Source organism: Leuresthes tenuis, unplaced genomic scaffold (genome assembly GCF_036924035.1).
Source record: "Leuresthes tenuis unplaced genomic scaffold, fLeuTen1.0.hap1 SCAF_5, whole genome shotgun sequence".
NCBI lineage: Eukaryota > Metazoa > Chordata > Actinopteri > Atheriniformes > Atherinopsidae > Leuresthes > Leuresthes tenuis.
Window position 1 is genome coordinate 14891249 of NW_027325359.1, and position 14726 is coordinate 14905974.

The 14726-nt window shown below is 38.9% G+C and overlaps 1 protein-coding gene across 2 annotated transcripts; it reads right to left on the bottom strand.

Moving 5' to 3' along the window:
• Positions 1-243: 243 nt before the first annotated feature.
• parvb (parvin, beta) lies at positions 244-13700 on the bottom strand. Of its 2 annotated transcripts, none has more exons than XM_072386225.1 (13): positions 13484-13700; positions 7250-7339; positions 6406-6476; positions 6229-6331; positions 4652-4792; positions 4028-4143; positions 3620-3678; positions 3428-3447; positions 2851-2912; positions 2686-2754; positions 2300-2401; positions 2140-2212; positions 244-784 (listed from the first exon to the last, which is right to left on the bottom strand). In XM_072386225.1, exons 1-13 carry the CDS (start codon positions 13596-13598, stop codon positions 708-710), a joined length of 1098 nt encoding a protein of 365 aa, XP_072242326.1. In that variant the 5' UTR covers positions 13599-13700; the 3' UTR covers positions 244-707. The 2 variants fall into 2 exon arrangements, with proteins under 2 accessions (XP_072242326.1, XP_072242327.1); XM_072386226.1 differs by lacking the exon at positions 13484-13700 and adding an exon at positions 8969-9212.
• Positions 13701-14726: the final 1026 nt, after the last annotated feature.

Consider the following 14726-nt stretch of genomic DNA (forward strand, 5'->3'; position numbering starts at 1 on the left):
TGAACCACATTCTCGGACAGGCATCCTTTCACAAAGTGGCAAATCTCTTTCCATTTTTACTTCTCAGTGGACTCAGCCTCTCTATTCACGTTACTAACCTCTTGTCACTTAAAATAATAAGCTCCTGTCCCACTTTTTTTTGCTTAAATGTGTAACTGGAAACAAATTCAAAATGAGCTCTTTTTGTGAACCCCCCCCCCAAAAACATTAATTATTTCAATTAAATACGGAAATTAAATGATCTTAAGATCATTGCATTTTATTTTTATTAGTAATTTGCATCACAGCTTTTCTGGAAAGCAAAAATATTAATGTTTTGCCTATACAGGCGTTACAGCATAGTCAACCTCCAAAAAAAATTCAGCAGTGGAGGGTAATTAGTTCAGTTTAACATAAAAACTTATTCCAACTTTACAATTTTCCCATGACGGCTGTATTCAAATGCAAAGCTAAAGGTCACAGTGCTCCCTGCATTGCAGATAACTTTCAAGCATGGAATAAATAAATACTGACATTTGGAGACGTTTAAACACAAACATTCAGAGCCTTATTCTGGCTAGACCCCCCCTGGATCTTTTAAACTTGCACGTAATGAGGTCTTTCGGTCCCAGACGGGCTCCTCCAGTGTCCAGACTGTAATTATGTCAGCACAGACACAGGGCAATGATCAGAGTACTATCAGGGAGTGAGACTGAGAAAGGTAAAATTCAGTCAGAGTTTTTGTAGTTGGTGAAAAGGTTGTAGAGAACTCTGAGGGTTGACTTGAGGTTCAGGTTGACAACATCTGGAAAACAAAACAAGGAAGACAGAAACGATTAGTTTACCAGGCTTGACTCACTTTCAAGGAGAAAATACAGACCTTTGATGTGTACAGAATACAGATATTTTAGGGGGTAAAAACTGATTTCCAGAACACTGTAGCACAAAATAAATGGGCTGTTCTACCATAAAGTCGTATTTACAATGCAAAGGAGCCTTGTCTGTAATTACTGTTGGACAGAATTCCTTCAGACGGTTATTTGTAACTTTGGAACAGACCTGTAGCTTGAAACAGTTTCCAAGAATTCACAAATGATTAACATATGATAAATGACTTCCTACCGAGTGATTCAAAGGCAGAAAGTAGGCTTCTCCTCCCTTTGTAGTTACCACAGTGTTCTACATTAAGATTTGTTTGCTAAATTGAAAATATAAACACAACTAGATCTATGCTAAATTAAGCTTGCCCGACAACAGCAGCACCAGTGTATCAAGCCTGCTTTTAGCATCTTAATTATTGCATTTCTCCAATGGGAGTCTGTTCTATGGTTTATGATGGATTACAGGCATGAACATACCTGAACAAACACTACGCTAATCAGAGCAGCTAGGATGGTAAAAGCAACAAGGATTTAATTTATCAGAGAAGTGATTTTTAAGCAAAGAATTTTTTTTTTCTGAGAAAAATATTTGCAGCCAGAAAGCAGAATTTGCAATAACACAGCACAGAATGAGACAACATTTACACGTGTTGAAAATCTGCCCTAAGTTATGCCAGCCAAAGGTTTTTAGGAGAAGACAGAGACACATTTAAAAAAGAACACTGGATTAACACTTCAAAGTACTTGTTTAGAAATAAATAATGACAAATGTTTCTCTGCATTTTTTTAAAATTTCCTTGGGGCAGTAATAATAAGAATTTGTTTAGGATATCACTTTATGGTATCATTTGGTAGAGCAGCGCATTAAATGGTGAAGTGAGAGCACAAATGACTGGAAATGAAAGTAGAACTTGAGACATGCGTTTAAGAGCTTCTTCAGGGGTAATTCAAGATATAGAAGAAAAACACTAAACTGTGATAAATTAAGAAATAATTTTGAAACAAAAATTACTAGCAGGTCACGTTTAAGTGTAACTTTGCAGGAGAGGTGCAGCCTGAACAATGAAGTGCTGCTCAGGTCTTAATGAGGTCAGCAGTACCCATCGACTGTTGAAGCTTAAGACATGGTTTCCATCTACTGGACAATCATTAGTATAACTGTTGCTGTTGAAGATCAGCAATGCAACACCATTCAAAAGTGCCCTTATCATTTTCCAATTAATCTTCATGTTTTTTACCCCCATTTGATCTTGTAATAATGTAATGAAGTATAAAATACCTTCAGGTCTCGCTTTGGGTTTCTTCAGACCTCCATCCTGCATCAGCTCAAAGGCAAATGCCACATTGTGGACCTGAGAGGGAATAAAAGCGACAGATAAAATATTCCTGCACGGATTTTTCAGAGTCCTGTAACTTCACATTTTTAAGGGGGATGTCACCTTCTGCTCAAAGCTCTCAGGCGTGAGGAAGAAGCTGTACAGCGGGACAAAATAGTCTTCCAGCAGCCCCATCAGTAAAATCAAGTATACTCCGTCAGCAAACTGGATGCACGCACACAAACACACACATATACCATAAATAGTTATATAGATTATATGCATACATACACAAATGTCAGCTGTCAAACAACATGAGCAGAGCAGAACTTTACAGATGTCACACATGTAACTTCCTACTTAAAAGTCTGAGCTCACACGAAAGTAGAAGGAAGCTGACATAACAAAACTTAATATAAATGCATATTAATGATGATATTAAAAACTCTCTTTACTGTGCAGTGAAACTGATAATGTGATGTGGCAGATAAATGATTTAAATCTCTTACCTGAGATTCCAGCTCAGTAACTTCCAGGTTGAGCTTGTTCAGATGTTTGTTCACAAAGGTGATGAGTGACTGGTAAGAGAAGCAAATAAGCGTGTAATCTTAACGATGCTGAACATTAAAAGATTTTACTGTCCATTAACGCACAAAGAAAAGAGTTTATCTTACCGTTTTTACCACATTAAGCTTGTCAGGTGCATGATCCAGCAAAGTGTCAAATGCATCCCTCTCTGTTGTAGAGGAGATCATTTAAAGATTAGGAAAACAACTATAGATGGATTGTATTATGTGTAAACTGGTAAAAAGTATAACACTTCAACTGTTTGAGGAACATTTCAATGTTGTAAAAAAATATGAGATGATCAGCACCACTTTCATCTGCATCCCTGACATTCCTGAGGCTGGTTTCTTAAAAGGGCGACAGCTGGCACTGCTTTTCCAAGGAATGAAATACTTCCTCTCCACTAGTGATTTAATATCCTGAACAGACTGTCATAAATTTGTTTATTGGATTTAACTAATTTCACTAATTAAATTACCAAGATTTACAGGTCGTCTTCTGACCAGTTTGTTGAAATTGTTCTCCTAAATTAATCTCAGCAAAGGGACTGTGCCATGAATCATAGTTCAACATTTTGCTAAGATGCTGAACGATCTCTCTGAGCTGTTTGCTGAGGAAGCCAAGAAAACAGTGGTACATTTCACTAATTCTGTTCCATGAAACAGATGTGTGGCTACAACTCACCAAATCTTCCCAACATCATTCTGAAAAACAAGCAAAAAAGGAAACATTAGAAAAAAAAACTTCACAATGTTTCAGTTGTGCTTTCCAGATTCTTTGGCCTTCTATTATTTTGTTCAACATTGAACATATTTCAACACAATGCTGAAAAAATACACAAAGACGATGGACACTTAGAGAAATGGCAGCTCTCACTCTGTGGTGCTCGTCAGCTCTTTGGTCACAACAGCGGTCTGCAGGATGCCTTCACGTTTCTGGACAAACAAAAACCAAAATAACTTTTACACCGGAGAACAACAAGTTTTGCTGATGCACCTTATGAGAACCACATGGACGGTTAAGACAATGACAAAAGCTGCAAGATGACAGAAGCATTTAGCAAAATCATAAACTGACACTGCATCTTTCGCCTTGATATACAAGCCTCCTTTCTTTACTGTTAAGGATCAGTTGATAGACATCTCTTTGATTGATTTAAGGTGCAGTTAAGGCAATGTTTTATTCATGTTGTCTGTAATTCACTTTTATACCTTCGAAATGTTTCCCTCGTTGAATTAAAGTTACATTATCATGATCATTTCACACATCGATGGGACACTTTACCTTAACCACCACCACCTGTACAGACACATGTTCAGGTAGTCTGATAGGGGCCTGGAAGTGCATAGCGAGAGCCACCAGCAGGTAAACGATAGCAACCAGGTTCTTTGAATGGATGGCTGTCAAAATAATGAAAGGGGACAATCAATTCCTTCACATAGTAAACCTCCCGAAACATGAAAGGAGAGCGCTGTTATTGGAGATGCCAGAAAAATTTAAAAACTGGAACTGACTGTGACAAATGAAGCACAAATCAATGCAACACTGGTACGAGTTTGGCTTCTGAAATACTGAAATTAAAAACTCATGATTTGTGTTACAAATTAAGAAAGACAGTTGTGTTAACCAAATGTTACGCAAGAAATTTATGGGAACTCCACATTTAGGAGGCAGGAAGAATTCATTTAATGCAAAATAGCCTTGAGATATTTTGTGAAAAAAAAAACAGGCTCTGGTACTTTCCATAATCCATGCTCACTAAGAGCTATGATATTTCTTCCTTTATTGCTTCAATTCTGACCATATTTCTTCACCTGTCCTCGCGAGTACTCCAAAGTTAGTGGAATGCAACTCTTTCCTGATAAAGCACCACCTTTAAGCAGCAAATAACCGAACTGTAAAACTCACAGTCCACACTCCACTCAATGGTCCAGCCATGAGGTCTCAGCAGATCATTGACAGCCTCCAAAACTGTCTGAAGCTTCTGTTTCTGGCCTATCTCCGACTGGGTCACCTCCGCCACGTTTAGCTTCCTGCCTGACAACTTTTCTGTCACCAACAGGAAAGACAGAGGTCATATAATTATGTTTGGTCAAATGCACAAGAAAATACTTTCCAAAAAACAGAGGAGAATCACAAAAACTTCAAGATAAAAATCAAGTTTTTATGCAGCAAAATTGTGTCATACTGTACAGACACAAGTAGCAAACACTGTCCTATGAGTTAGAGAGGCTTGCTTCATGTGTGTGGGCTGGAAAAAGATACGCAAACTCCTAGGGCGTCTTACAAAGTGGGAGGAAATCCACACTGAGTGTGTAAAACAGAAGAGTGCCTCAAAGCAGAAAAATTAAACAGCAACGTTTGTTCATGCCAATGTTATTGTGGGTTCTGGTCTTTGGAAAACGTGAAAATGAATCTTGTAAAAAAGTCAGTAAATACATACAAAAAAGATGACGATTAAAGAGAAGACTTATTTTCTTTAAGTAGTGAGTAAGCGGGGGATTCAGGAGGCCTAGCTGTGGGTGAGTGGGTTCAAATACTTAAAAAAAAAAAAAAATACTAAACTAGAGAGATGAAGACGTGTGAAAACCAAAAGGTACTTTCAGAGAAATCACACATATATTAACACAATGGATTCCTGCTTCTTGCTCTTTACACCAAAACAACACGTTTGTAAATGTGGACAAACTAATGCATTCATCCAAGCTGTTTTGTTACTGTACATCTCTGTCAGAAGAATTAGAAGGAGACAAATACTACCCAGCTGTAAAATACTCTAATATGAATAAAAGAATATCATTGTACAGATAGATTTTCTTTTGTGTTAGAACTGTAGTAACAAATAACAGTCACAAGGGGGGGAGCCCGTCGCAGGCTGAACACATTCAGCATGGTTTTATGCACAGTTGACTTGAGCTCGAGTCAAACTGAGTTCCAGTTCAGTGGCCATTTAACTGGACCGCTCTTCCTGTCCAACTATAAGTGCATGAAGTATGTCCAATGCTGCGATGCTGTGGACTCAACTGTTTACAACTTTCTCTGTGGGAAATCATCGTACGTGTAAGTAAAGTTGAATTTATAGCACAGATGTTGTCTTTCAAGTAATTGAAAAACTGATTTTATAACTACAGTGTTTTATTAAAGCGGAGAGACAGCCTGGGAGTGCTTTAAGTTGACACATAGTCCTAAGGGCCTGATTTTCTTCAGTCCATGTTTATTAGTTATTGCTTATGCAACATACTACCAATAACAACATAAAACAGCAACGGGCCGCAACTTGACTGTCAGCAATCATACTCTGTTCTGATGCTGGTGATTTGGCACCTTTTCTGATTAGAAGGAGCAGCTTGTGTTGAGCTCATGTTTGATGTCAGATTAAAGTCTCTTAATGAATGTGATGCTGATAGAATTTAAAAAGATAACATTTTCTATTCCCAAACTGGCACGTTAAAGGTTAGATGGTTAAAAATGTGAGCATTTCTCACCAAATAACTTCTGGAGCACTTGTCCATCATAGCAATCCTCCTCAAGGTCTTTGACTATGATCCTCTCCTCCTCCAACTCACTGTTGATCCAGTCAATCAGGACCTACAAATAGACCTACGATCAAGCTTCCTCAAGTCATATTCTCATGATCATGCAAAAATGTGATCCCAAACTACCTTCAAAAGATCTTTGAATTTAAGATTTTCCCGAGATGTTGGGTCCAACATGATCCTTTCAGCATTTTCCTCTGTAGATAATAATATGTAACAGATGAAACAGATGAAACACATTTGACAGGAAATTGAAAGTTGCACTCAAATTATTTATATTTTCCTTTTATATACATATATTAATTGCTCTGTTAATTAATTTGCAGATGGAAGCCACATTTATTGAAACTTTATGCCCACAAAAACAAATACAAAATGTGTTCCCTTACACTTATTTCAAAGGGTTCAAAGGTGATTCACACAGTTACAAATGACAAGGGCGTCTCCACTCCACCCACTTTCATTTCCTGCTGCTCCACTGTCAAAGTCCCCATCTGTCAACATGTGTCAACACATTCATGTTCATATCTTTTGTGACCTAACTAACCTCTGACACACTGTCTCCAGAAATCTACAGACATATTTTGCACATATTGACCAGATTCTGAATTCAAGAATTCCGATTTTTTCAATTCCAAATATTATTATTATCTGTATTTAGATTCTGTTGGCTGACAGCGAGAACGTAATGGGTTCAAATCTCAGCTGGGGCTTTCTTGGATGTGCATGTTTGGTTAATTGTTGATTCTCAATTGATCGTAGGAGTGAGTGTGAGCTTCTGTGGTTGTTTGTCTGTTTGTTTGTTTGCCCTGAGATCGGCTGGTGAACTATAAAGGGGGGAAACCCTGCCTCTTGCCCACTGGCAGCTGTGATAGGCTCCAAACCCCTCCCCCCACAGTGCTAAAAAGGATAATGTGGGTATGGAAAATAAATTAAAAAACGAACGTGTTTATGCACATTGTGCACTTACCCATTAGAGTATCCTCTGGATGGATATCTGTCCCTGAAGGAAGCAGGGGTGCATTGATGGCGTTCTTTCCCTCCTCATGGAGATCGCTCACTAGTGAGACAAAAACAGCACAAAACCCATAAAGCTCTTCAGAAAAAAAGACACTCCTGCAATAGACACAGAAATAGACACTGAAAAAATTAACAACAAAATAAAGTCAAGCAGGTGAAGACTGTGGGTGAGAAAAACAAAGAAAAATGTCGTCACGGTCACTGGTATTAGTATTGGTGTGAAAGTACCACAAAATCCCCTGTGGAAAGAAAGGTGTCTGACACTTCTTCAGTCATTTAACCACAATTCAACTCAACTGTTACAGTGAACAAAATGGCCTCTAATGAACTCCAAATCTTAACCACCTCATTATTCACAAAGATAAAATCACAAGCATATTGGTGAAAAGTAACTATCCACTCAAGAAAAAAGAGCTTTGATTTCCAAACATTTGATTTTGTTTAGATGGTGTGAGACAGAGACTGATTACCAGTATGATATGGAGAACTTACAGTCAGGTTTACAGTAATCCCATCGTCCTGTGCAACACCATAATGTAAGGTATTTAGCAAGAAATGCACTTTTTGACACTGTTATCAAATGTTTATCTTAATTTTAATTTTAAGCTGCTGCCAGAGGTGTCACACGTGTCATTTCCTTAAATTTTCTTACCCACTTCCTTCCATTTTAGATTGCATTGTGGAGCAGCAGTGTCCATCGACAGAGCTTCCCCAAAATCCAGTTCAAGCTGCTATTTTAGAAAGGTACAGCGAGTTTTACTGACTTTTGAGGCAAACAGATACAGTCAAAAGATGGCTAATATGTGAATTTGGTACAAATTAGATCTCTGAAATTGTTTCAAAAGTGATACGACACTCTGGCAAATACTTGAAGTCGAGTTTGGAATGAAATACTTTCTGCTGATGTGCTTCCCCTGCTGACTGCAGTGATACTCCAGAGATTTACAGGCTTTCTACTCCTAATGGCCTTAATGCTTTTTATGTTCCTGCATTTTAGTTCGTACAATTTGCAACAGGCTGAAACCCGTCGATACTCTCCAATCTGTTGTTTCATTGACTTGACTATTTATAAAACCGCAAAGGACAGGCAAGGTGAAGCTTGACATAGAGAAATTCCTCAAGCTTTTTTGAACCGAAAGCATAAGAAGAATTTAGAAAATTCGAACTGAATGTTTAATAAACCAAAGTCTACAGAGTTTGTTTATTGTACAGTTGGAACAAACCTATGTCTTCAAAGTCTGAGCCATGAGAAAATAAGCATAATTAGCCCAGGACAAGAGGTCCCAACAGATTTCCTATCTGATTCAGTCTTCTCATCAAGCCCTGAATCTCACTACAGATCAGCAGTTAGCTTTGCAATTACAGAGCGGGCTGTCTGCATTTCATCATAATTGTCCTGTTTCCTGCCTGTGTGCCCACCTTACTGTAATACTGCCACTTTGGACAGAGTTGGACACAGTTTTGGCACAGCTATGACAGCAGTCACATCATAGACTATAACCCATTTATCACAGCACAGTTATGACAAATGATAGATCGAAAAAAAACCACCCTGTTGATTTATCTTAATATCTGACATAACATTTTGCTGGACTTTAACTAAGCCCGAAGGTAATAGGTCCCACTTCCCCATTTCTCCTTACAAGTTCCTCAGCGTAAGTCAAATTACCTTGTTTCTTCCTCTTAGTCCCACACAGCAGCCCTGCCATGTTCCCACGATAGACCACTGGAATATCCCTTATGGCAGTGATCGAAAGTAGAAAATGCAGAGTGTTTGTATGCAGAGTGTTTGTATGTTCAGTGTGTGTATGTGTGTGTGAGTGACTTGCAGTCAGTGCAGCCGAGCAGGAGAAGGGGCGTCATCACGTGTTTATTTCTGTCACAGCCTTCTACCCCACCTCTGCGGTCCAGTTACCAGAGAGGCTGAGGGAGGTGTGTGTGTGTGTGTGTGTGTGTGTGTGTGTGTGTGTGGCTTTTTTGCATGGGACAGGAAGGAGGCGCCACACTGGATGCGAAGGCGTCAAAGCGTCACTACAAAGCAGTTACCTCTGGGGTGAGGACACAGGGCAGACTTCACTGACCGATCACAGGTAACGTAATAAAAACTGTGTAGACTGTCATATGAATTCAGCGGGGTGTATTTTCCCACACAAACAATGCTCTGTAATATGCCTTAACATATTTAACATATTAAAACAGGTTTTTTTTTTTTATGTTGCGGCATACTTCACAGCAATCTAAGACTTCAAAACGTCTCAGTGAGCATGTGGGGCCTTCACTGTGTTTTGCTGCAGCAGAAAATCAATAAGGCAATGACTGTGTTCCGGTTAACAAAATTACACTAATTCAGTAGAAATAAAGCTCAAGAGACATGCATCTACTGCCAGTGTCACTGCACAAATTTGTGTAAGGAGCTCCTCTGTTCCATTTTAAATCATGTTAAATGACAGTTTCGTCACATGGTGAGATTTCATTTGCTTTAGAAATGTGAAACGTATAATCAGCCTGCACCATAAAATACGGAATTAAGTAGATTGAAATCGACCTCCTCCGGGAGGACTCAGCAGAAGGGGGAGCTGGTTAACTGAGGCACAGGGGAGGGATATAAATAATGTGGCAGAATGGAGAAGACAGACTGGGACTTAAATATAGCTGTGGGTATTTACGCCGACATCAGTGAGTAACAGCGGCCATGAAACGACGGAGTTTATGTTCCACTGGGGGCCTTCAGTGGATATCATGTATGACAGCTGAAACTAGGGATGCACAGAATTGTCAACATAAGATAGATATGGGCCAATACTCAGCTTGTTGAGCTTGAAATTGGCCTAATGGAAAACAGAACAACATCAATCGACGGTTAGTAGCCGATTTCTATCTGGTGTGTCCTGGTTGTGTTGCACTGACTTTCCCCTGAAACAGACTGAACTTATTTATTTACTTTATTTAATTTTGCTGGGAAACAAACACACGCACACCAATTGTTGGATCATGAAACGGTGGAAAGTCACTGCGTTTGTTGTAGTTTAACAGACTAAAAAGGATCTTTTGAATTAGAGGTTACAATAAAGGTTTTGTATGAATGAAAGACCACTCAGCTTATGATTAAGAGCTTAAAAATGTTTAGTTATTTCCTGTCATGCATTTTTCATTGTTTCCTTAGCATTAAAGAAAAAGAATAAAAGAAAAACAATCAGTTGTCAGCCGACAGCTAAACTTTTATCTTTATTATCTGTATGAGACCATAAATTCACAATCGGTGCATCCCTAGTTGAAACTATTTCAGCTAATTACATGTAGTATTTACTTCACCCGATATTTTCTACACGTTATTGGAACAAGACCGCGATGTGTCTGCGCAGAACACACGTTGCTCTTCCTGAGCTGATCTACTGAATTCCTCTCCTGTTAAAGATGTGCGCTGTGGTGTGCGTTTTATGATGGGTTAAATAACTTTTTATTTGAACACACTCATAGTGATAAGGTATTTGTGTGTTTGATTCGCATGATTTGTTTGGTCTTGCGTAGCACTTAGTATTGTTATGATCACGGTCTGCATGTATTAATAGTGACCTGTCATGGGACTGCAGATGAAAATTGGCCTGAGGCAACGCTTTCATAAAAAATAATGAATGGTAGCATTCATATTAAATGTTCATTTAAAACAATGGAACTTCTCTGTGCTCTCCAAAAGTATTCCTAATCGATGGAGACGTATGTTAAACTTCCACAATCCATAGTAATGAGGTATTATTGGTTGGTATAACTGTTCAGTTATGTAGTAACTACCCATATCCAGTGCTTATTTTGCATGATAAGGCTTTCAAATCTTAAAATGATCGAAGTAAAGCTCAAAAGATGCAAAGCAACAGTATCATATTACGTATCAAGTAATGTTCAAGGAAACTTCAAATATTTGACAAATATATGCACAATGAATTGCTTGAATTAATCCAAAATAAAGAATTGGCAAATTTGCATCTTGGTTAGAAAGACAGTTGACTTACTGTTATTAGCATCCATCCTGCAGCAGTGTATATTTCAACTAGATGTTGTATTTTCAGTGTTGCCACCCTGTTAAAATGGTCAGGATATAACAACCCACTCTCACCCATTTTCCAACAAGCTATCTTTGCTAAACTGTCTGCTGACAAAGATACTTCAGCCTTGTCAGAGAAAAGCAGACTTCCTTTCGGTTTATCAGGATATACAGAAAGAGTCAGACACCATACTCTATCTATGAACCCAACAATTCAACTGTAGGCCTTTGGACAGTGTGCATGTCTCGTCAAATAGCAAGATGTTCCATCACATTTTGATTCAACACGGGGAGGTGCGTATTTTAAGAGCCAAACCACATGTCCCTTTCATTAAAAGTGATTATTCAGCAAAAGTGAAGCAACTTTTCCAGTGGTAACTCATCTAGTTGGGTGTACCCTTTAAAGAATCCAAAGCACCACACCAAAAAGTGACAGAGACTACAACAGGAAACTGATCCGCTATCAACATTTACTTCTCCTTTTTTCTTCTTGCTACACTGATTTCTAATTCTTAATCTAGCCAAACAACAATTGCTTCCCAATAAACTAAACTGTGCATTAAAAGAAATTGACCACACAGGGGCAGTACACTCTCATTATGACACTCCAATCCACACTCGAGAACTCACCACATAAAACACTGACTGAGAAACACATTTTGGCAAAGTTTTTCCAGTTATTGAAAAGGCTCAAACAGGTTCCTCTTTTCACATTTATAACTCCCTGCCAACACTCACACCTCAACGGGTCTTCTGATCAGGCGTGTGAACAACCATAACTTGGGGGCCTCCTTCACAAATCTTTCATTTTTGACTCTGTACCTGCTACTTTTATCAAATCAAGCTCACTGGAGAGCCTCCAAGGTCAAGTGCAAACATGGAAACATCCATCCATTCATTTTCTATACCCGCCTAATCAAATTTAAAGTTGCAAGAGGGCCAGAGTCTATCCCAGTGGTCATTGTGCAAGAGGCAGGGTGCAACCGAAACGGGCGGCCACTTCATCACAGGGCCACCATGGAAACAATTATTCTAAATTCCTTATTACACAGATCCCCACCGAACATCAGTTATTGTCAAAATAATCCCTATTTCCTTGTATTTCCCTTAAAAAGGTTTAAATGCAACCCCATCCTGCTCTGCTGGGACCGTAAAGTCACATTAGTCCCCAATAAAGCTTTTCATGAAACCTGTACAATGTCTCCTGCAATCCTCTACTTGCATTCAAATGCGACGTTTTTTAGTGTGTTTGGGAAATGTGAAAACAAACTGCTTTTAGGTTGCACAGCAGGGGATTTTACTTCTTGACTCATCTGTGTAGGATATTCAAATTAAGTCCCTTCTAAAAGGAGGGAAAACAATCATCAATTGAAGATGAAGGATGGACTTCCAGGAAGCTCCATAACAATTAAAAAAGTCTCTGACCTTCTGCTGGTGGCCCTCCTCCAATGGAAATTAAAAACACATGGCTGCCAGAGGAAATACACAACACACACGCACACTTCCAGGCGCTAAGCCTTGCAGCTGTCCCCCTGACCAGACACAGACTGGCCTGTGGGTGGGCAGAAAATAGTTCAAGACAAAAGAAGAAGTTAAAGGGTGGTTTTGATGTCCCAAACAAAGTAAGCGCTGTAATCTTCTTACACCTTTATCTTTATAAACTTGCATTCCTGTCACAGGTCACTGCGTGCGAGATCTATTTATATTTACTTACCTCATGTTTGATGCCAGGGGAGCTGCTATGAGGTCTTTGTCTCGCCCTTCATGAGATCAGAGAGTATTTATTTTCCATATAGAGGTGTTTAACTGTATCAAAGCTATAATAAAGCTTCACATCTTTTTTTTTTTTTTTTTTTTTTTTTTTTTTTTTAATAAAGAAGGAAAGGTTTGTTCCAACTGTACAAGAAGGAAAGTGATTTACCAACATTTACCAGTATAAAAACTATAAAAGTAAACGTTGTGAAATGATGACTGCTTTTAAGGTTATAAACCACGTGTACAGAATCAGATGCCGGTGATGTCCCAAAGGAGAATTTTAATCGCGCATCATGTGATTGCAGCACCATGGACAGAAACACGACAGGAGGGGGAAATGGGGGGGCTTTGGTCAATTAAAACAAAAACGACATCCTTCAAAAGACTCACCTTCTTTAGATTTTTTCTTCCGGACCAGGGTTCCTCCTAATTTCCCAAGAAAGGATTCGTCCTTTTTCATTTTTGTGGACTGCAGGGTCGCAGATGCGCTCGGAGTCAAAGACATGTTCAGTGTCGGCTCCGTAAGTGCTCACTGTTGTCTGGCGCCTGTTACTCAGCACACCCCTCCCAGTGTTGCATTCAGGTACCGGAGGACGATCCCAGACCAGCCAAATACACACACACAGAGGCACACTCAAGGCTTGGCGGTTGGAGAACGACGCAAACCAATGACTCACGCGTGATTGGGAGCTTCATCCAAAGCGCCACCCACAGGCATGATGGGGAAAACAATCTACTCTGTGTCACGGTTATATCAATTAGACTGCAAAGTAGCTGCAAAGAGACACACTTTTAACAGTGAGATACACAGTGACAAGATTTTACAAACTATCACAAAGACTCAAGGGATGATTATAACAATTCACAAGCACACAGAACATGCACAGTAAAAGATTTAGGCGACAAAACAACCACGATGAAACATGTTTGTTGCTCCGCCAAACGGAGAAAAAAAAAAACAAAGAAAGAAATGCAACAAGCACGAGCATGTGCAGGAGGCGTGAAACAACTTCAATTCGTGTCTGCATAGTTTGAGGTTATTTTGAATCTCTTTCAGTCTAGATGACTAAATGGCAGGGATGGGCAGTGGGCTTTTATGTTAAATATATGCCAGGGGGGGCGTTATGTAACAAAACTTCCATGATCACATGAAAATGTCAAACATAATTATTGCAACAAATTGTACATTCAACTCAAATTCTTAATAATGTGCAAACCTTGTTGGTAGGTGATGAAAACTCAACAGCTTATTTTATGAAAAATCATAAGTTGGCGAGAATTAAAAGATTAAGGGTCAATGTACTGGAAAGTACAGACTAGAAAAAATAAAAACCACAGTATGCATGTATGTGTAGTCGAAAGGGTCAAAAAGTTAATGAGTGGAATTACAAAGTGTGAGACTAAAGATTAACTGAAATCCTAAAGATTTTGCAAAGTAACTCAAAGCTGGTGGTTGCACAAATGTCTGTGAAAAAACAGCACTGCATGTCTGATTTACAAACCGCACTTAAACACATCAGTGGGAGTGATGCTGGCCTCTGGTAAACAAACAGAGTGAAGTTCAGGAAAACAAGGTGACATACATTCATCTTTTTCCAATCACATTTTAAATGAAAAGAATGCAGGAAATAAT